The sequence below is a fragment of the Nelumbo lutea genome, chromosome 3 (genome assembly GCF_056320005.1).
Source record: "Nelumbo lutea isolate HS-2025 chromosome 3, American lotus-T2T, whole genome shotgun sequence".
In the NCBI taxonomy this organism is placed as follows: Eukaryota; Viridiplantae; Streptophyta; class Magnoliopsida; order Proteales; family Nelumbonaceae; genus Nelumbo; species Nelumbo lutea.
Window position 1 is genome coordinate 27,953,661 of NC_142686.1, and position 22,411 is coordinate 27,976,071.

A 22,411-nucleotide genomic window follows, 5' to 3' on the forward strand; every position below is an offset into this window, starting at 1 on the left:
ATTATTATTATTATTATTATTATTATTATTATTATTCCAATAATCAACCTGTTTAGCTGTTCTAGACCCCTGAAAATTCGAAGTTTAAACCCATGGATTCCATGCAGTTCCATGTTACAATGTCAGAGCAGTAGAGCTCCCAGCCAACCATCTCATGCATGGAGTGCTCGATCGCTGAACTTTCAAATGGGTTGACAAGCTAGGGAAACTAATTAAAATAAAATGATTTCATTCCATCTGACTTGTCTAAACATCCTTAAGAAAATGAAATCGATTCCTCTTATGGTAAACGGCAAAAAAGAGCTTATAAAGTCAAGCTAACTACATAACTACATTTTGTTTTCTCAAACACAGGAATCATTTCTAAGTCCTAATGAGCTTTGAAACTAAAAAAAAAAAAAAGTTGGGAGAAGAGAAATGGGTAGGGGTATATATCATTTATAAGCACAGAAAAAGAAAAGCATAAACTTTGATTGTGGCAAGATAGGGACAGAAAAAAGATATCCCATGATGACCTCATCATATATGGGGCTTTAAGGAGGTTGTCTACCCATCTCTAGGTATTGTCAATTTGCATGCAGCGCAGGCTCAGACTCATCAGTAGTCAGTACTACTCCATCCCTCACCCTTTCAATTCACTGTTTCACTATTAACCTCTCAGATCACATTCACATTCCATTCTCCTCATATGGGCCGGCCTTCTCTGCTGGTAGACCCAAGAGGACAGTTTGGACCAGTGCTCGTGCTTAATGTATATAGGGATGTGGGGCCCCATGCCGTAATGGGTCCAAATTACGGAATTAGGACTACCTCAGCTATTGCATAACGTGATCTCACTGCTTTGCTCAACTACTGTCATCATCCCCTCCAAGGACTCATGTTTCCTTTTTCCTGATTCATGAATTACGATACCTTTCCTGTCGGTGTGCCTTTGATGGGTATGGGTTATTGCCCTTGAGTTGAATTGACCAGACATTTGGCCCCAGCCCAATCATATATGGTCTCATACCCATACCCATGAATACATGCTAGCTTGGTCATTGCAACGAAAATTTATTCCTGTTGGAAAAATGAAAATTGGGTGAATGCTAGCTAGAAGATCGGATTCATGTATAATTAAATCAGACTAGAATTTTTCAATAAGTCGAGTAATAATGCGAAACCATTGGCCCATACTGGCTTAGATCTACTCTGATGATGATGATGATGTATCATAGAGAAGAATACTACAAAGAACCCGGCCATAACGCCATAACTGATGGTCTAGGGCCCCATAACGTGTCATCTGTCTTAGAACTTAGAAGGGTGGTCCCTTCTTATTATATACTTTAGATATTCTAATCACCTTAATTACCATCTATCTGAGCAAGTTTATTAATTCATTGGATGATTATGTATGTTTATTGGGTATGCTCATGCAAGGACAACCCTCACCTTATGGTGATGGATTAGATGAGCTGAATCAATTCAATGCCATAAAATCCAAATCCAGCCATACCAATCAGATGCATTATGGGTCTATGGCTTGGTAAGTCTACTATACAACAAGAGCAACATTTAGGGGAGTTCGTATATATATATATGAACTCATTCACTTGATTATGAAGCCAAAAAATGTATAGCTTTTATATGGCTATGGGTTTTAAGACACCCCTATCAGTTCCTGTTGAGTCCTTTGTTGCTTAATTTCTATTTTAATTCCCTGCCGCAAATTGCATTTATCAAAAGAATCTGGAGTAAGCCACATTATTCCCCAATATCATTGACCGAGCAGTATGTGGTTTCAGTTGTGACTTGTCAGATAAAAATTCGTCCGTTTGATAAGAATCTGGATCTCCCATCCGCAAGACATTACGGCTGTATATTAGGAATATTTCCCCACGAATAGTAATATGTAAATACAAAAATATTCCTAAACGTAGGCTCCGTTTGGTTCGTGAGAATAAGGATCTTGATTTATTCCGGTTCCAACTATTTGGTTGGATGGACCATTTCAAATAGACTATGGGAATGGACCACTCCAATTCCGATTCCAGTTCTGCAGACTAAAAACCAAACAGCCCTTATATTAAATAATAAATTTTTTAAGCTTACAGTGGTCTGCCTAATTTCATTTTCACCCATAAGGATTTTAAAATCTTATTCACTAAAAGACAAAGTGATAAGCTTTTCAGTACGAGTATTTCTATATTATATTATGCTATAGAAGATTCACATCTGACCATTAATCTCAACCAATGGGGAGAATGGAGAGAATAACAAACATCAGCAGGCCTGATGCTCTCCAAGTTATTTGATTTTAGTAATTGTCTTATTTATGCCTTTATATATATACCTCATTTTTGCTATAATCTATTATTTCGCATTAACTTTTTAATGATCAATTAAAAAGGTTGACCATAGAATACGTTTTAATCTTTTAGTAATTATACTCCTTGGTAACACTTGTATTTGTGAATCGAATCAACTCAATAGACCTAACAGATTGCATGCATTTGATAAGGAGTACTATATCATTTCAAAGAGTATGCTCTTTTGGAGTAAACATGAACCAAATTAGCCTTATAAATTTAGGAAAATAGCATTATTGAGCTTCTTAAGAACCCAAACTTGATTAACAGTAGAGTAGTGTTATAAGTTTATAACAGGGGGTGCCCAAAATTAGGTATTACGTACCAGGCTATTTTGGGACCAATGGAGATCAACCAAAGAATGGTCTATTGGTCCCATATTGAAGGGGAGAGAGAGAGAGAGAGAGAGAGAGAGGTTGTGAGCGTCATTAAACATCATCACTGTCTGATCGTATGAGAGAACTGAAAAAGGTTGTGGGCGTCATTAAACAGCACCAGTGTCTGATTGTGTGTAGAGAGAAAAAGGTGGTAAGGTTGTAAAATGGTAGGAAACTGAACCTAACATACTCGTATAATGCGTATTGCCGAGGAAGCCGACCGTGATCTTATAAGATCTAGAGGCCTCAGCGGCCACATTAATTGCCACAGAAAAGAGGTTCGTCAGCTCCCTCTCATCTGTCTCAATAAGACAACCCCCTCTCAGTCAGACAAACAACAGGGAGGCTCAGTCCCCACTTTAATTTCTTCTCTGGAATAGCATTTCTGATAAACCCAGTCGCTAATTAAGACCATGATGAGCCCACTCCTCATCGCCTGTTCATGACCATCTGATTTTCTCGATAAACAGGCTTTCCAAAATCTGGGTTCTTAAAACCTATGCATCTATATGGCGTACACAGTAATGAAACAGTGTGTAGATACAATATCAAGGATCAGAGAACGACATAGTTGGATCATGATCTCAGCCTTCCGGCAGGTAAGGGTTGATTTTTTGCACAAAGGACCAAAATGTTGTCTTAAAGTCTTAATGATTGGATTACCCATCTGAAGAACAGTTTGTTTTCTAAAATGTAAAAGAGTTCACTCTTCACTGTTGGACAGCTACCTCTTCCTCCCTGGATATTGTATTTTATGCTGCACAAAATTCAAGATGGATGTACATGTACTAATGATCTGGGTCTCAAATTTAGCTGAAATTTGAAATTTCACAACATTTTGGATCTCTGCTTTCGGCTTTGGGAATGAAGTGCTAATGTCTAAAAATTAGTGATTTCAGCCAAATTTATGAATACCCATATGCAATAACTCTTATATATATTCACTATTTCAAGGAAAGCTACAGACCGTTCATCGTGCACTGCATATAACGATGATTCTGAACTGTATATATCTGCGTGTATGGGCCGCTGTGTTTTTGTTATGCTAGTTGTAGTTGGAGACTTGGAGTAATTTCTCTTCAATCAGAGAGTCGCCTTCTTCGTTCGTTTAGGCTATCTAAGCTCGTTGACTTAGCTATTTCTGTTTGTCAAATTAATTTCCTCACCTTGTTTTAATAAGATAATGAACTCAGTATTGAATACATCATTTTTCATACGGATAGCCAATAGTGTGCAATTGACACAATAATCTATTTTTAGTTATACAAATTTAACCACCCATATGGACGACCTGTTTTCAATGTACAAAGTAATGATCTTCAAACAACAGCGGAAACGTATATATGGATCCAGAAAAAAGGTTCATTCCTAACAGATATTGTGATTGTATGTCCTCACATTGAATTTAAAAGAAATTAGTTTGAGCCTAAGCTGATTCTGAACTAAAAGATTCAGTTCCTATAAATCACATTGAGAATATCATATGGGCAGAATTTATTCACTTCCTGGTTATATTATCAAAGGTTTTACAGATCTAACTACTTGTCCAACACTTTACAACTCATGCGCTTCTCCACTTGTGTGACTCAAAGAAGTTAGTCAACCCAAGAGGTGGGTAATTAATAAACTCCTCAGATGAATGTACATACGGTTTCCTCATAGTGTCACTTTAGAGCGAGGCATACCTCATCAATATTGGTAGAAGATAGCTGGGTTTAATTCCATACTGGAAATGATAAATTTTTGTTTTAATGCACTAAAAGATGCCCCTTCCTTCCATTTCAGAAGAAGTGATAAAGTCTTTGATTGATATAGTACTCATGACATTGATCATCAAGAACCTCTACGCGTTGAAAGGTAAATTCAAAGTCGGCATCAACTGATTGAATTTGCACCATGACCAATGAAGGTTTAGAATTTGATCTTTTACATGGATCCTTGCTTATATTGAATGGATTTAACGCTCTTTTGTCTTTCTAGATTTTATGACCAATGGTATGCTGTTGGGTTCTCTATTATAAGATTTTATGTTGATTTTGAAATTGTTGTTGGTTTTCCAAGTTTGTTCACCCTTCCTCTACAATTCTTGACCATAAAAAGAAAAAAGATATTGTTTTCTATATATGTACCAGAATGAAACATATTTCTCCATCCCAAAATTTTGGCTACTTCAACATCAAACTCTTTAACGTCAAATTCACATTCAAACTCCTCAGTTGGGGGACCCAAGTCTACATCACCATCTCTCTCTCTCTCTCTCTCTCTCTCTCTCTCTCTCTCTCATTATTAGGACCTGTTTGCATATGTCACTGCAATGTGATCATTTCATTTTCCCATCTAATTATATATAGGGCCTAGAAGACGGTTAGACCTGTGAAAACAGAACCCTATAACATTTCTCAATGAAGTTTTTCATCATTCCAGCCATCACGGTCAAAATGCAATTTAAGGAAACCTTAAAACCAACATCACTAAATACCCAGATCCAACCTTTGCGCCTTCCATGAGATCTAACAAGAAAAGCACTAATTAAGAACAGTCCCAATTTCCAATAACAACAAAACCTAAACATAACCCATTACCTTAAATACATAGCAAAGTAAACCCATGACCAACCACTATTGGCAACATGGGTAAGTTTCCTTCTTCAGTTCTTCATAGGAAGGAATTCAAAAAACTGGTAAGAAGTGAAGTTAGTATTCATGGTTGGATTCGCCACCTCCGTTTCTTTCTCTGCATCATCAGAACCATTGTTTCTCTCGCTTTGCAGCGGGAAGAGCTCAAGTGTTTGTGATTCCCCACATTCCTCCTCGCCGTTGCGATCTTCGCCATTGATGAGGAGGGCAGAGAGATGCTCCGTGCTGCAGGTTGTTTTGAAAATGTCCAGAGGTCGATTGTTTACAAGTTTTGGGTCTATTTCTGTTGTTGCTGTGGTTATGTTGCTTAAGAGAGTGGTGCTTGGACAAGAAGAAGATAGCTGCATCATTTGCCACGTGGCATGCCTTTCTACCGAGCTGCTTCTTTGCTGTAATTCTCCCTCTTCGAATTGAATCCATCCGTCTGTTCTACTTTCTGTTACTGCTGCTCTTTGCATTGAAACAGTTTCCTGACCAAGACGAAAACAAAACAATGAACAATAAATAAATAAATAAAAACTTGAAAATAAAATATAATAAATAAAAGAGTGAATGAATTACAAGTTCAAAAGGACTCAACGTGTTTCGTAATAAGAGTCCCCGACAGAAAGGAAGGAGGGCAGCTTTTTAAACCCTTTTCCCAACATACAAAGCTTTTGTTGCTCACTTGCTCTATGCATTTCTTTCTTTCTTAATTTCTTTCTTTTTCTCCATTTGGCCTTTTTTCTAACCTTAATCTTCTTATTATTACTTATTATCATCCTTTTAGAGATTTCTGTTTTTGTTCTAGTGGGCAATTAATTAAGTCAAAGATTCATATTAAGAACAAAACAAGGATGATGTATTCACCTCTGCAAGGGTAGCGGGAGCCCAAGTCCAATTCCTGGTCTGCTCAATACCAAAGCCTGTCTTACTCGACCCTGTAGACAGAAAGAAAAACAAAACAATGCACTTCATATCTAAAGCGACCAATAAATAAAACAACAAAATAAAAAAAATATAAAGATATCTCTCTCTCTCTCTCTCTCTCTCTCTCTCTCTCTCTCTCTCTCTCTCTCTCTCTAGTGTAGTCTCTCTATTTTGTATGCTTTTTGGTGTCTAACAATGTTTTCTGGTTGAAAAAATAAAAGAAAGATTGAGATATTTTTAAACGCGTATTACCCGATTCTTTCCTGTCCAAGCTTTCGGTATCACAGTGCTGTTGTTCTTCGGCAGCGCGACGACGGCGTTTCTGCCGTTCTCTGGCCTTGTGGTTCTGAAACCAATAGAAAACATTCTTCCCTTCGATCTTCCCAAAGCGACGAAGCTGAGCAGTGATGTGTTGGATTTGCTCAGCTGTCGGTGTTCGAGTACCACATCGATACAATTCTTCAAGGGTGCGTAGCTGCTCCGGTGTAGGGTTCCACCTGGAGCTCACCACTGGTTGTGCACTTATAAACTCTCTCTTACTTTGCTCGTTTACAGTTGCTGCAACAGACAACAACCCCCCAACAGCCAAAGAACAAACATTGAGGAAACGAGCAAATAAGAAATGAGACCACTGGAAGAAGAAAAGAAAAAGGAGAAAAATACTGCTTACCCAGATGAGTATTCAACGCAAAGAGATCAGTACCATGAATACGACTCAAGCAAGGAGCTATTCCAGCTGCAGAATTAGTGCTGTTAGTTGTAAGCCTTGGCATGAGAGGCCGAAGTTTCCGACTGTTGAACGAATCCGGCATGTTAAACCCACTACCATCACTACAACCCATCATCCACATTGTAGCAGCAACAGTAATAACAATCTCTGTGTGTGTCTCTCTCTTTCCCTTACTATTACTCTCTGGTTTCTTTCTATCTACGAGGAAAATGGTTTCTATATATTTAACTGAATAATTTTGCAGGTGTAGGTGAAGGAATTAGACAAGAGAATGATGTGTTGGCTTGGGTGGTAGTAATGGTACCAGTGGTACTCTCTCTCTCTCTCTCTCTCTCTCTCTCTCTCTCTACGTGTTTCTCTGCAAGGGAAGGGGATGAATCCTGTACAGTGAGCTGTATGGAGGGTATTTGAGTTAGAGAGATGGGGATTGAACAAACAAGAGAGAGGGGGAGGTATTGATTAAAATATAATAGAAGAAGTGAGGAAGACACAGGAAGTTGACTGGGTTAGAGAGAGAGTGAGAGAGAGAGAGGCAAGGCAGACAGGCAGAAAAGGCAAAGCAAAGCCAGGGCTGAAGCGTGGAATTCTGGGAGTTATCGGGAGATGCGAATAAAAACGACGTGACGATCATGAGGGTTATCATAAGCCTCGTCACCTCTTACCTCTCATTTATGGTTCGTCTCCTGACTCGTGCCTTTCACACTTATTCTTAATCCGAACTGCCCCTCTCTTCTCTCTCTCATTTCCTTCAAATTCCCTCTCTGCCCTCACCTATCTAACCATTAATGCCAGGCCCACCAACTCTTCTCGTCCCATCAATTTCTTTGTATACTGCATGGTTTCTTATGCTAGATATAGGTACGAATGCCATAGAATGATACAACACCTTTTATGCATCATCATAAATCAGGGTTTTGTTTGGATCTTCTTCCCCACGCATTCTTCATTAATTCTGAAGAAGGATCATGATCCATATCTATCATCTCCATGCCCATCATGTCCAATTGGCCATGTCCTTATTCATGTACAGAGGGGATACCGCACTAGCCTGAACATACATATTGCCTTAAGATCATTATGGTAGAATGATTCAATTCTTGAGTTAGTGTACTCTGTGCCCACTTCTGCAACTCATTTCGGTTGTAATATATTTTGTTATTATCCAGTGAAGGGAGTGGTCTAATGCCAGGGATATTTCAGTATTTTATTGGGTTCATCTTTATGTTAAAATTTTTTTTTTTAATTCTGTAGTCTGCACCTTATTTAATTGTTTTGTTTTCTACTAAAAAAAAGTATTTAATTGTTTTGTCATCAGGTCGTTTTCTTTCCTCTTCTGACAATTCAAATTTAACCTAAAATAATACAACAATAATCAATTTCAGCTTTCTGCTGTTCTCATTGGCCTTTCCTTCCTATGATAATTTGCCAAAGCTCTCTTTCTTTTCCCTAATTTGAAGCGTTAGATCTGGGTACGGGCTTGATTTTCTTATTATCAATTTCGTCATAAGTGTCTAAAGCTTTTATTTAAGTTCCCATCAATCCGTATGTAAGGTCCATTGCCTTTTTTTCCTTTTTTAAGGGTTAAAAATGGGTGAAGCACTAAGGTCTAGTTAGAATTTGTATTTGTTTCAATCTTTTTGCTTGAAGAACCTAAATCAGTCTGAATTAGGTTCTCCAATTGTACACCTTCATGAGTACAAATTAAATCTATATTAAATGAAATTTTCATTTTATTTTGTTTTCCCTTTGGTCTTAGTTTCGAAAGAGTACAAATACAAATATGCATGGTTTTTAAAATTGAATTGAACCGGACGCTCGGATCAGAAACCGTTGATTTGATCATCAAACCATTGATTTGGGTGATTAAACCGTTCAAACCGTCCAACAGTCTTGGTCATTTATATTTTTTTATTTTTTTATTTTTTTTGTTAGAATGAACCATCCATTCAGTTCGAATGATTGGACCATTCGATCCAAGAACAGGACCCCTAACTGGTTTAATGTTCAATTCAGTTTTAAAAACCTTACAAATATATTAGTAAAAAACGTTGTATTTTATATTACTAAACCTGTATTTGCCTGTACATATTAGTATTTGTAATCTTTCCAAACTGATTATCAGTTTTTCCTATTAATTTCCATGCTTTCGATGTCCTTTCAGTCCAATGCATAGACCGTCACAAAGCTGAAGGTTTGGTAGATTTTGGTTGATTTGGGGTATCATCTCTTTATTTTCATTAAAAACCACTGTGCATGGCACACTTGCAGGTGTTCTCATAAAGTCATAATTAAGCAGGCTCAATGCAAGTGGGTTTCTCTCTCCCAACCACCTCTCATTCTGCCTCTTACACTTTTTGATCTTTTAGACATTAGACTCCTCCTAAACTCCCTTTTCTGTTAGAGATCTCACAATTTTCTTCTTTTTCGTCAGACAGACTATCTGGTTGTTAATTAGAGAATGAAAATTAGTTCATTTTTAGAAACCCCAATGTATATATATATATATATATATATAAAAGTAATTCACAAGCTTCTAATGAAATCAAATTCTTACTGCTCTCCATGTCAAATTGAACATTATAATTCTTAATTTGTTCATTTCTTCCAGCTAGGCTTATTTTTTATTTACGTAATTATTTTTGTTTGTGTTTCATTTATTTATCTTATTAGCCTTGTATAGCGATTTTTTTTCTTCAACCCATCTTTAAGTAATCTATTACTTCACTTAGAGGATGAAATATTGAACTATGTGCTTGACAAGGACTATATATTGAAAGATGAGAATATTGTGGACATGTTCGCTATATATATATGTCAAAATTCTCTCTTGACACGGACTAGATTTTTCAACAAGGTTTAAGCCAAAATAATGTCCTAATTTCAAACTAATGGCTATATTAAAAGACAAGTTAGGATAAGGGCAGTACATGCATCGGATTTGGATTGGATCTAGCAAAATCCGAAACCGAACCAATTTTTGAATATTTGCATCCAAAATCAGATTGCATTTGAAGATTTTTTTTATTCAAATTCAAGTCCTAACAGACTTGGATCAGATTTAGATTTAATCTATTTTTGTTTTAATTTTTTAAAATACAAAAAAAATAAATAATTAATTAATTTCAACTTTTATATAATAAATCAATGTAAATATAATATAAAGAAACTGAATTTATTATATATATATATTAATTATAAATATTATATATTAAAATCAATAAATATTATATTATAATCAAATCGAATGGAGTGAAGTCAAATCCAAATCTAATCCGGTAATTAATAAGATGCAGATTGCAATATCCAAATATGATATGATTACATAAATACATCATCTGAATCCATGATGTCAAGTCTGGCCGCGGAGTTTTAGGTATCATCGATAATCCTAGTTAGTATTATGGCACATGAGAATGCGCAACTCCAAATTTGAGAACGACCACTTTAGCAAGAAAAAAAAATGCCTAAGGTCAAGACCATACAGCCTATCCCTCTCCCAAGACCCCATATAGCTGGTATGGTTATTCATCAAACCAATGAAACCGACTAACCCCACCCAACTCGACCCGAATTGATTGGATTTTTTAATTTCGGTTTATTCCATTTCAGCTTTTATGCTAACCTGAGAGGTTAGGTTGGTTTTGGTTTGGCCATTTGTAAATCAGCTAAAACTGACCCAATCCAACCATTAATACATATTAATATTTCATATTTTCTAATATGGAAAAGTGGAAAATTCCCATATTTCCTAGTTTAAAATATTTTATATTATAAATTTTAATTTTTTTAATTTACTTTTTTAATAATGCCATTACAATTCTTTAAATTTAAATTTAATTTTTAAATTTTAAATCTCTTAAACCAATTAACCCAAATTGGCCAATTTTCACCAATAGTCACTTGGTTTTGAGTTATCAATTTCCCAACCCGGCCAAATTGATTTGGTTGGCCAGGTAGCTTGGAACCAAACCGAGCCAACCTATAAAAACCCGTAATAGCTGGGACCAATATTGTCTAATGGCCTTTCGGATATATTAAAAGATAATTAGTTATATATTCACTATTTTCCCTCTAAGTACAATATTCTTAAACTTTAAAAAAAAAATGCACAATTTGAAACTAATCCGATTTGGCTTAGTGTTTGGGTTTGGGAAGTTGGGTTACTATATTACTTATTCTTTCCGTGGGGTTTTGATCAAACAACCAGATCTCCCACTCGATTCACCTGTTAACTTACTTACCCCCCTGTAGTTTGGGGTAAAGTTACTTATTCCACCCATTTAGTAAGGATGGTGTCATGGGCCGGGCCTAAAACTTTGGGCCCAGACGAATTATCCGGGCTATTAATGATCACCCCTTTTCTTTTGGTGAGATAAATTATCACCCCAACCTGGCAGTAGACTAGAGATTACCTCTTTAACACACTTTTCCGCTATAGCATTAAGGTGTGGAAATAAAATAAAAAGTTCAAAATAGGTTCAGGAAAATAAAATAAAATTTGGGATGGTACTTTGTAATTATTTTTTTATAAAGGAGGGCATTTTTGTCAAGTAAAATATATTTTGAAAACAACAAATAATGCTTTTATTACTGAGGGCATTTTGATAAAATACCTATTTATTTTACCCATAAAAAATTCCATTTTTCTTCCATTAACAAACCCGTATAACTTTGTAAATCAGACTTGAGAGAGAGGGAGAGAGAGAAAAATTCACCATTTCTTGTCTATGTAGTACTAGCATTGTCCCCAGAACCTGCCGCAGCCACCAAACTGACCTCAGCACATAACAGAGACAAAATACCCTCGAAAACGGCAAATAGCATAAGCATTTTCCTGAAAATTAAACATCACGGGCTTTTGGGGGATCCCTATGTAAATAACAAAGTCCAGAAGATATATATATATATATATATATATATATTTGGGCTGGTCAAGGTGAACAACGCATCTGCACCCGGCAATCATCTACCGTTAGTCAAGCCCTTGGATATGAGTTGCAGGGACTCCAATAGCCCAAAATGAAATGCGAATAATAATCCATTATCTAGCTTATTTGATCCTCTTGTGGGTTGTTCATACTTTATAGGAATTAAAAAAATAATACCCTAATTTGATAATTTAAGATTTGTTCTGCAACATGATTGGATAAAAGAATGAAGTTATCTTCAAAATATTAAACAAAAATAAGAACATACTTCTTCTTGTTCAGCAGACTGTATAACCAATAATAAAACTCTACAGCAGTCAAAAAATATAAAGCATCCAGCTAATCTGATTTCACAATAGTCATTTAAGGCCCACTAGCCATACCAAAGAGAAGTTATAGTTACAGAGATTTGATCTTGTACCTCTTATTTGAAGGTGTGACAAGCCACCATCTCAACAACCGGACCATCAGCAATTACCGGGAATAAAGTTTCTGTAAGTCACTCAGTTATTATATAATTACATGTTAATATTGCTGAAGTTGCATTTTACATGATTGTTTGTTTGTGAACATGTTTTATATGTTAAATTAAAAAATGTTAATTCTTCCATCTCCTTATTTCTACCTGGCTTGGAATATCCCTTGTCAAAATTCTTCTCTTCTTGAAAATTAATCTTCTCTAGTCATGATATCTACGTCTCTATAGCGTAGTTGACAAAGGGGTTCATTTGTATATTTATGTGAAACCTAAAGAGAGAGTATTTTGTCCTTTTGGCAGAGATCAAGTAATGGGGGAGTTTAGGCTCTGATTGATTTCATTTTTATTAAGTATTTTTTTTTTATAAATTCTTAAAATAAGTGTTGGGATCACGCATTAAGTGGAAAATAATTATTTATCCATATTTAATAAAAAAAAAGGAAAATATACTTATTTGAAAAAGAAGTGCTTATTGAAAAAGTAACTTGAGAGTGACTTTTTTAAGCACTTCTTAAATAAGTGCATGTTCGAAATTTTTGGGACGGTTCAGTCCCTAATTAATTTTTTAAATCTTTGAAATACACCCACACGTTAGAAAAACCCTCTTCTTCCTCATTCGAACAAACCCAAGTACACCAGCAGTGACACTTCTACTGGGAGCAACCAGCAACCACCGAACAACCTAAAAACTCAGTAGCGATCAAGTTGGTTTCACTTTTGGAACCGTTCTTTTCATGATTTTGGGATTTTTTTTTTTTTTTTTTTTTGAGGTATCTAACACCTGGAACCATTTTGGCAATGTTGTTTACCAGATCTGGTGTTGGGGGGGAGGGGGGGGGGATTTCACGCCATTCTCATTGTACAATCGCTGGCAACATCAGGTCAGTCATCCTCATCCTCCATTTTTTATTTATTACTATTTTTTATGCAATATTTTGCTCAAAATCGTTTTTTCTTTTTGTTTTCTAGACAAAAACGATAATGTTGTGTTAATTAGTGCGGTTATGTTAATTATTTTGTGTTAAATATTATTGCAAATTTATGTTTTTATTCCAAGTTATGAATAGTTAGTGATTCTTCTTTAGTGATGTTTTTCCAATTTGTTTTTTTCCTTAATCCAAATGTTGATTGTTTTTTTATTAATATGATTTTTTGTGATACTACATTTTTAAAATTCTTATTTTACATTGTCCACATGGCACTCAATGTATGGGCCCACACGGACTTCCATGTGTCACGACATGGTGATGTGGTGAACTTCCTTCAAATGTATAATATAATATTGAAATCCATTGTTTATATGTGTGAACAAAATGGGATTAAAAGAATATTGAAATCGATAATAAATTTATACGTGGTGAACTTATGCTAAAATAAGCACTAATAACTCACCAAACATCCCCACCCCAATAAGTGATTTGGCAAATGGATCACCAAACAGCATTAAGTCGTTGTTAAAATAAGCAATTATAATAAGTGCTTAAAATAACCAATAACTAATTTGGCAAATAGGTCCTCAAACAGCATTAAATGGTTAAAATAAGCCTTACAACAAATGCTTATTTATCAAATCACTTAATCACCAAACATAGCCTTAATCTCATATTACTATTACACCTTTTCTTGGAAAAAACTTTGGATGTTGGTTGGCTACATACCAAGGGGTAGCCCATACTCAAACCCATGGCCCTCCAATTAACCTTAGCACAACTGGGATTCGACCTCCAAGTCTCCACTATAACTACCAAGAAATCTTATCAATATTGCCAATTGGTACCTTACTATACCTATTTCGATCATGCATATTATGATTCTTATGAAGTTTAAGGAAGTTTAATTACTGAAACACTAATTTCCACTTCAAACAATGTTGACACTTGCTTGGAAGCAAAACAAATAACTTTTATTCCCAAAAGATTAGCCCACATCTGGGGTAACTGCTCATTGCGTTTATTGCTTATAAGGATCTGTCGGGTTTTTTATCATATAAATCGGACATGGATACAGATATGAATACGTTTTGAAAATGTATGGATATAGACAATAAATATAATTACACTTAGATACACTAGAAAAAGGTACATGAATTCCATAAATGCATTAATAAAACTAAATTTAAAATTAAATAGTTACAAATAATATATAAATACATAGAAACTGTATATTTTAATGGTGTATATGAAAAAATATATTACAATTTATTATAGTGGAATATATAGATATCATAAAGTTTTATTGATAATGCATCAATTGATTTCTATTTTACTATTTTTTTACATTAAAAAAAAAAAAGCCAACCAAATATTCAATTCTCAAATAGAAATTAAAATACCAATTAATAATTTATAAAAACATATAATCTCAATTTAAAATATATCAAATCTATTAAAATTTCTAACATACATATCATATGCAAATTTTTAATTACTAAATAAGTATTCCATTATTAATATTTTATATCTATAATTTTTTTATAAAATTAAAAACCATTTTTTGATATAAATATTGATTAGTAGATTTGATAGATTCTATTTAATATTATATTCTAAAATATTTTGTAAACATTTTTTCTTTTTGTAAATAGTTAATATTTTGTTATTTAATGTAATGTAAATTAAAATATTAATTTATTATAAATATATTAATTTGTCTAAATTTTTTTAGATTAAAATCATCTTTTTATTTTGATGTTAATTCGATAAATTGTTTATTCCATTAGTTTATAAAATATTAATTTTAAACATTATTATTTTTAATTTTTAGTTGAAATTGTTAAACTTAAAAATGTATTATTTATTTAGATTACATGTTTATACTGTATTTAATAAAAGTTATTTTATTACTTATTAACATAAGAAGCAAATTGGCCTAGTGCCCTAGTGGATTAAGGGTTGATTTAAGACTTAGGTGTGTTGTGCACTAGGCAACTTAGGTTTCAATCTCTCCATCCTCAGTTTTTAATAGAAGGGCACAGCATATCACTCTGTATACACCTCCAATCATAGTATATCACGTACGATTATGGTAAATATCAATACGATACAACTGAGATATATCGTATTAATATTTCAATTCTTGTTTATAAGATTTCTAAATCACCCAAAAAAAAGCCCGAATGTGTATTTGGTGAAAAAAGCTCAAAAGAGTGTTTTCACCTAAAAAACCACCTGGAGAATGCCAAAAAAAAATGAATTTATTGTTTATTGCATTTTGGAGGAATTCTTTAATAAAGAAAAGCTCTGTTTAAAATATCACACCAAAGACTCAGAAGTTACTTATTCAAAACGACCATTTAGAAAAATAAGCATCCTAAACACCACTATAGGGTTTTCGACTCTGTTTTGGTTATTTATTTATTGAGACACTTCCAATCAAAGTTGCTTTCAATCTGTAAATGTAAATTGAACAGTAATCGAGTTAGTGGGCAATGAAGTATGAGTATGGCAATCTATTGGTCATTGTAAGGGACTCAGGATCCAAAACATAAGAGGGTCATTGGGACTCAAGATCCGAAACACAGAGGGTTTACTCTTTATCCTAACTACCAAGTTTTGGTCGTCCTTTCATAGCACTAATAACCATATTTATCTTGGGTTTTGGCTCATGGTCTATGAATCAATAGATCATTTCACAACATTGTAATAACAAAGCTTCTATTCAATTTTAGTTCATAACCCTGGTTAAATAGAATGGGGTGAACCGCGACAGGTACGGGTGTAATTCAGGAAGATTGGGTCGGGTTGAAGGTTAATTCATGCCAACCCTAAAGGTGTAAACTTTAGGTTTGGGTCTGGCCCAAACCCAACCCAAGGTTAAGCCTAAGTTTATCAATGTAGGCCCAATCCGAGTTTAACCCAATACAACTTGGGTTGGGTTTGGGCTCAGACTCGGGCTGAGTTGGATTGAGTTAATTGGGCTTGGACAGGTTAATAAGGTTTTAAAGAATCTTTGTATATATTTTTATATAGTCACTTTTTATTGGGCCTTATGGTCATATTTAAGAGTAGAATTGATTAAAAATGCATATAAATGTATATATATATATATATATATATATATATATATATATAATTAGAAAAATATTTTTATATAAATATAATATACATATATAACTAACTCAAGACCTCAACTCAAGCCCAACCTAAGTTTAGGTCAAGCCCAAATTTTCTTGACCAGGCTCAGTCAATTGTCATTCAGAACCAACCCATGCAAAAACTTGGATTGGATCGGATCGTGCTGGGGTCGGGCTAAGGGTGTCAATGGACCGGTTTAGGATTGGACCCCATCCAGTACAAAATCAATTTGGGCAGATTGGATGGACCAATAAGACATATTGCATTGGACCAATCTGATCCAATAACAAATTTTTATTGGATTGGGTTGGATTAAGCCAATATATGGTCCATCCATATAAGATAAGAATATATGTGTCGATGGATTAGATTTGAGTTAAAACCAATCTAAATGAAAATGAATTTGAACAGATTGGACAGTCCAGACATTGAATTAGACCGATCCAAATTGGTCCAAAACATTCATTGGATTGGATTAGACCTGATCCATTTATAATGAATTCACATTAGAATAAATCGGATTTTGAACCAAATGCAGTCCAATTGACAACCCTAGGTCGGGCCATCCCAAATTGCACCCAAACAATAAAATACCAAAAAGACAACTACTATTATACTCCTCTCAAGGGTCCCATTCGCCACTCTCAATCATCAGTCAACCGTTCGTTGATCAAATGATGGTGGATGTTCATCTCCTGAAAATAAGCTGTAGAGGTGGACACATAAATTCAAAAGACCAAGTCACCAAGTGACAACCCCATGCGTACGAGTGTGGGGAGAAGGGGGTGGAATATTTGACTCTACCCAGTGTAGGGTTAGGGTTTTAAGCCAAGGTTTAGGCCTGGGTTTAAATATGAAAATCAAGAGAGAATAGGACGCTTTAGTCCAACCATGGTAAGACTATAAGAGCGAAGCAAAGCCATGTGTGTGTTTCTGCCTCTCTAGAAACATGATTCGAACAAGGAGGAAAGTAGATTTTATCAAAAAAAAATGTGATAATTACACATAAGTGCGTTTTTTTTTTTTTACCTGAGACCTTGTAATTTGGGGATAATGACTCAACTTTCAACTTCCACATTATGTGCCTTGAACTTTCAAAAAATCAACCTTCAAATCCACTGTCCACCCCTTAGCATTCCGTCAATTATGCGTAACATGTCATCTGTACCTTGAAATACTTCAAAATATCAAAATTATCCTTCATATAATTTATGATACAGTTTTGGGATTTTTTTTTTTTTTACTGACCTTGCATTGGAATTTGACGATTCTCCAAAAAATAAGCTGAACAAATTCATTTTCATGACTATAAATTGAATATTAATAGCTTGTACTTTGGGATTAGTCCCACTTTAATACCCAAACTATTGTTTTCAAAACTGGACCGGATCGGATGGCCAGACCAGAAAAAAAATCAGGAATCAGTCACTCGTTTTCCTCCAAACCGCTTTTTCCCTCAAAACCGTTGATTTTGGTCAGCAAATCGCTGAGCTGGCTGGTTAATTGTTCGAACAATTTTGACTATTTTGCAATTTTTTTTTTGTCAGAACAGGCCAGCCATTTGGGTCAGACAGTCGGACTGATCTAACCGGTAACCGGACCTCTGACCGGTTCGGTCACCGGTTTGTTTTAAAAAACCATGACCCAAACTTTAAAACGTATCATTGTAGTACCCGGATTCCTAAAAACTTCCAATTTCGTACCCGTCATAAGCAGTCTATTAATTATATCACATGATGAACTTAATTTTTTTCAAATATCAAAACTACCCCTTTTAATATTTTAAGACTATTTTACCAAGGTTTTTAAAACCGTATAAGATGGGGAACCATTCTGGGGACCGGTTCCTGGGTTGAATGGTCCGACCATCTAGTTTGAACGTATGGCTCATTCTAACTTAAATTTTTAAAAAATAATAATAATAAATAAAAATGGACAAAAACTGTTGTCCGGGTCGATGGTTCAACCACCGAGGTCAGCAGATCACTGACCAAATCAATGGCTTTTTGCCAAAAAACGGCTTTAGGGTGAAACGGAACCAGTTACATGACTAATTCCCAAGTTTTCTGGTTTTGAAAACCATGCATTTTATCCATAGTTTTCAAGGTGCCAAGGCAAAACGAGGCGATAGGGAAGAACCTTGTCGCTTAATTGCCTAGAAGATGAGTTTTTTTAAAATAGAAAATTATAAATCATAGAGTAGATCCTTAAGTTTCATAGTAATAAGTAGTAATCTTTAACTAATGATCACCATAATTCTCATGGAATAAGTATAAACTCCATATAAATAGATAGAAATTGAACATATTTATGAGTTAAAAAAACGAGAAAGGAAAGAAATATACAAAGTATAAGGCCGTGTTTGGTTTAAAGGAAAGGAAAAAAAAAAGGTAGGGAAACATTTATAAGCCTTATATTGGTTTCCTTACTTTCCCCTTCCTTTCCCTATCTTTTCCTTCAAACCAACCATAGCATAAGGGTTGATCCCTTATTTTGGTCCTAGGAATAAGAAGAAGTCCTATTGATTGGTCTTGTGTGTCAATTGGATAAAATCTTCAAGTTATTTTATACTTACCAATTCAGGTTTTAAAGTCCTAAAAGGTTCAAGAGTATGTCATATCTTGATTGAACCCAAACAAATAAGAAAATAACAAAAAGAAACTAGTATAAAATAACAATATTAATACTTTAAACCTGCAATATAAATAATTAATTCTAATAATATCTATTGTATTACTATTAATAATATAAAATATTCTGTGGTGTTTTATGTATAAATATGTAGGCGTTTGGGCGAGGTGACCCTTCAAGAATGCCTTATGGCCTAAGCATCGCCTTGACAACTAGGATTTTACCTTGATTGTTCCACAGAAATTGCAAGAATTACTCAATCTTTTCCAACAATAACTTAAATTTCTTTTTAATTCCCCTTCTCTGAAAATGGCATCTTCTTCCTAGTGACGTTTTTCTGTGTAGCTTCTCCCGTGGGAAGCATTGGTTCTTCAACAAGATTAAGGCATAAAGTGAATAGTGGTGCCAAATTGTAGCAAAAAGGGATTTAAACATGGCTATTTTGGCAATTTCAAAATTATGTTTTTCTTGCTTATTCAAAAGTCAAGGGTATTTGTGTCTTTTGGCATGCCATCTAACATCAATTAATTGAAAATTTTCAAGAGTTAAAGTAAGGCTAGCCCAAAGTACATTGTACTAATTTGCCATATATCCTAAAAGAATCTAAAAATGAACAATTTAAGTCATGTTTGGAACCAATGTCATTTCTTGAGAGGCGTTTGTTAAGAGAATAGTCTTGCATTGGTATGCCATTATTTTAGAAAGTGTTTTTTATTATTTTTTTATTTGAGACTATTGTTAGTTGTTGTCACATAAGTATTTTCCAATGCCACATCAACATATTATTGCAGCAATAATAAAAAACGAGAAAATACCAAAATTAATGTTTTCACAAATCACAAATTTCCCAATTTCCAAAGCATGAACAAAGAAACCTTTTTTTCGGAAAAGGGGGGGTTAACTGTTCAGTCCACCCCTAGAAATCTTAGCTCCACCCTAAGGGTGGAATGAATCATGATCGTGGATTGATGCCTAATCCACAGGCTACAGGCAGGATGTGGTTTATAGGGGGCTACTAGTAGACTAAGAGGTGGGTGTAATTTTAGATTTCTGAGGAGAGTACAATCTACTTATCCAAAAAAAACATAACCATTCAAGCATTGTCTAAATGAATATGATAGTGATGTGACACTGTTTTTCATGATGTGTTAACATTTTCTAAAAGGGGTTTTTATAGTTCAATCCACCCCTAGAAACATAAAGCTCCACTCTAGGGGTGGACTGAACCCTAACAGTGGATATTGATGCCAAATTTGTGGGTAGGATGCGGTTATAGGGGGCTGCAAATCAGATTTATGAGGGGGATTGCAGTCCAAAAATCCCTTTCTACAAAGAGGCATCGGTTCCAATTATTTAGGGTAAATTGCAAATGGAAAAGTACAGACAAGCCCAATGCAGATTTTTCTAATTTCCACAGAGCTATAAACATTCAAAATGTGAAAATAATATTTGGGGTAATGACAGGCCCAATTGCAAATGGTAATTGGGGTAGTGACAGATGGCATAAATACATTGAACTTTCAATTATTCAAAAATAGACACTATCCATCTAGTTAAACAATATATAATATCAAAAATATCCTCTTCCATCTACTCGTCACCAGAAATGAGTCAAAATTGATTGGGAGAATGACAGTTCAGCCCAGAGTCAGAATTTCTAGGCCAAAGTACAATTCATTGGGAGTTTTTGACAATTTGAATGTTTTTAGTTCTGCGGTGGAATTCAGAAATCTGCATTGGGCCTGTTCGGACTTTCTCAAAATTTTTTTATACTAGTGGAATAACTCGTGCGATGCACGGGGTATTTGATATTGATGGTGATGTTTGACTATACTTTTATATCTCAAGCATAGATGAAAGTTCACATACCACTCAAGTTCTAAGACAATTATATAATACATAAAAAAGACTATCCTCACAAAATTCCAATATTTGAATTTTATAATATGCATATAATGTTAATTGCAAATGCATACAGTTCATCCCAACGAAGCACAAAATTTATAGAGAATAGGAGATACTATTCTTCACTGATCTCTTGTTTTGCAACAACTTAAAACCTATGAAAATAATTATTATTAATGGTTAGAAGTAAACAAAGCTATTATGTTAATTTCTCAAGTAACCATTGAATAGCAGAAGTCATTATCTAAGATGACTATTAAATAACTTACACTTAAGTTTAAAAACATTTTCTTCTAACTTTTTAACTAAGTGATAAAAAAAATTAGTTTGAAGCAAAATTTATCAACCAACCACTAAAGTAACAGGCATGTTGAGCACCTTCGGACATTTGTCCAAGAATAAAACAATCAAACAATTCATAATGTATCAAAGTGTTGCATATGACTGAGGACATGACTTACGGTCCCTACTTAACAACCACACACATAATAACATATAGTCCCAATTGCCAAATGCCCTTATAAGACATGGGCCTAATTGACGAACATGTTTAGGGCCCATGGAATGAAATTTCTATATTTTCATTTTTCTGCAATTTATGGTTTTTCTTTGTTATTTGTAATTTCTATTATTTTTTATCAATTTTTATGATTTCTACATTTTTTTGTAAATTTTCTATGTTTTTTTTTTGTAATATATATTATTTTCTTCGTTTTCTGTGTTATTTCATAATCATTTTGGAATTTTTATTTTTGTTCTTTTGTTTATGTTATTTTCTACATTTTTTATCTTTATTTATATTTTTGTGTATTTTTAAGGTTTTTTTCTAGAATTTATGTATTATGTGAAAATTTAATGGGTTGGGTTATAATGGGTTTGGGTTGAACCCAGGATGGGTCATTAGCAAGTTGATGGATGAATTAGGTGGGTTGGGTTGAAGCTTAACCTAAACCTATGTACCTAACCCACCCAATAGCTTTTTTTGCCAACAACTACAATGCACCCTCATATAGAATTGGGATATGTTGGAATAACCAAATAACTAAGGGGGTAGAATTAATATGAAAAATCAAGGTCTTTCGACCACACTAACGGAATCATTCTCATTTTTTGTATATGGTAGTAGATATAAATTTTTATTTTATTCTACAGTTTTTCTGTAATTTATGTTTTTTCTTCAGTTTTTATAATTTTCTATATTTTTTGTAAATTTTCTCTATTTTCTTTGTTTTTTGTAATTTATATTATTTTTTTCATTTTATGTATTTTTTTCACAATTATTTTGCAATGACAATATATACAATAGGAAAAAATTAGAAAGTTGAAAGTAAATTTGGAAAGTAAAATCAAGGTCTTTTGACCAAACTAATTGCAACATTCTCATTTTTTAGTA

General features: G+C 34.2%; 1 protein-coding gene and 1 long non-coding RNA gene across 2 annotated transcripts; one reads left to right on the forward strand and one right to left on the reverse strand.

The window, feature by feature from the left end:
* Window positions 1–5,304: 5,304 nt before the first annotated feature.
* On the reverse strand, window positions 5,305–7,330 carry LOC148863860 (WUSCHEL-related homeobox 1-like). The gene is made up of 4 exons (XM_088979956.1): window positions 6,944–7,330; window positions 6,526–6,831; window positions 6,214–6,284; window positions 5,305–5,834 (listed from the first exon to the last, which is right to left on the reverse strand). The coding sequence occupies exons 1-4, from the start codon at window positions 7,122–7,124 to the stop codon at window positions 5,376–5,378; spliced, it is 1,017 nt and encodes a 338-aa protein (XP_088836082.1). The 5' UTR covers window positions 7,125–7,330; the 3' UTR covers window positions 5,305–5,375.
* LOC148863861 (uncharacterized) lies at window positions 6,135–8,250 on the forward strand. Its single transcript, XR_016110395.1, has 2 exons — window positions 6,135–7,152; window positions 7,248–8,250. It is a non-coding gene; the product is annotated as an uncharacterized LOC148863861 (long non-coding RNA).
* The last annotated feature ends 14,161 nt before the right edge of the window (window positions 8,251–22,411 follow it).

Excerpts from the sequence above, each read along its gene's own strand:
- LOC148863860 (XM_088979956.1), bottom strand. The coding sequence starts at position 7,124 with ATGTGGATGATGGGTTGTAGTGATGGTAGTGGGTTTAACATGCCGGAT. Across the intron at positions 6,832-6,943 it reads TGCGTTGAATACTCATCTGG|CAACTGTAAACGAGCAAAGT; the intron begins GTAAGCAGTATT and ends TGTCTGTTGCAG. Across the intron at positions 5,835-6,213 it reads CTCCCGCTACCCTTGCAGAG|GAAACTGTTTCAATGCAAAG; the intron begins GTGAATACATCA and ends CGTCTTGGTCAG.